This window comes from Gavialis gangeticus, unplaced genomic scaffold (assembly GCF_001723915.1).
Source record: "Gavialis gangeticus isolate Ggan-Ray unplaced genomic scaffold, GavGan_comp1, whole genome shotgun sequence".
NCBI lineage: Eukaryota > Metazoa > Chordata > Crocodylia > Gavialidae > Gavialis > Gavialis gangeticus.
Window position 1 is genome coordinate 1163729 of NW_017728960.1, and position 1055 is coordinate 1164783.

At 64.0% G+C, this 1055-nt stretch overlaps 1 protein-coding gene across 1 annotated transcript in view; it reads right to left on the minus strand.

The window, feature by feature from the left end:
* Positions 1-82: 82 nt before the first annotated feature.
* NTRK1 (neurotrophic receptor tyrosine kinase 1) overlaps positions 83-1055 on the minus strand; it is a 27093-nt gene continuing 26120 nt past the window's right edge. Inside the window, exons 17-18 of the mRNA XM_019519012.1 lie at positions 990-1055; positions 83-652 (exon numbers count right to left, since the gene is read on the minus strand). The exon at positions 990-1055 is cut by the window's right edge and continues 22 nt beyond it. Coding sequence (XP_019374557.1) covers positions 467-652; positions 990-1055 — 252 coding nt within the window. The 3' untranslated portion in view covers positions 83-466. The remainder of the gene's footprint in view (positions 653-989) is intronic.

Here is a 1055-nt window from a genome sequence, read left to right on the forward strand (position 1 = left end):
GCTTATGGTCACTGTCACCCAGCTTCCCTTCGATCATTAGGTCACTGATTAGGTCATCCCCCATAGCCAGTACCAGGACAAGCCCCTATAGCAATGATCTAGTGCTTACAAGAATAAATAGGTTTAGAAACACACGGGGACTGCGGGACAGCCCCATCCACCCCCCAGCCCCATCAACCCTATCGGCCAACCTCTGATCGGGGAAAGCAAGAGTCCGGCCCGCTCCGAAACACAAGCAGCATCTGGTGGCCCCAGATGCAGGGTAAGGTGGGGGTTGAAGTCCAGGCAGCCCCCAGCCAGGGACAGGGAAAGGTGAGCAGGGCTGGGGCAGGCACCCGGCAGCAGGAAGCCTCCATCCATCCATCTGTCACAGGCTCACAGCAATTTAGGCATCCCCATCCCGGGCTGCACCGGGTCCGAGGGAGCAGTGGGAGCTCCCCCGGCAGCAGCCGTGGCCCCTTGGCTGCTAGCCCAGGATGTCCAGGTAGACAGGCGGTGTCTTGACCAGGGCTTGCAGCCGGCGGTGGATCTCCTTCATGCTCTGGCGCTGGGGAGGCTCGCGCTGCCAGCAGCTCTGCATGATGTCGTAGACCTCAGAGGGGCAGGTCCGCGGGCGCTCCAGCTCCCGGCCCTGCGTGATGCACTCGATAGCCTAGTAGTGGCAGGGGGATGAGGGGGGTGAGACCACCGCCCCTCTCCTGCCATCCCCCAGCTCAGCACAGGGGGGTCAGCCCCCCGAGGATCTCAGTGCCCCCTGGCAGTGACAGTCCCAACCCAGGTCCCCCGACCCCTGCCTGCTGCTCCCTTTTGGGTGTGGGACCCAGGTACCCTAGTTTCCATTGGCTGCCAGAGCTGGAGGAAGACCCCAGGTGTCCGAGTCCTCGGGGACAGCCTGGATGGGCCCCGTGAGGCTGAGCCAGCACCCCCCAGCTCCCTTAGCCACCTTCTTGGCCCCCCAGCTCCCCCTTTGCCCCCCGCCAGCCCCACACCTCGGTGTTGGAGAGCTGGTACCAGGGCTGCTTCCCGTAGGTGAAGATCTCCCAGAGCACCACCCC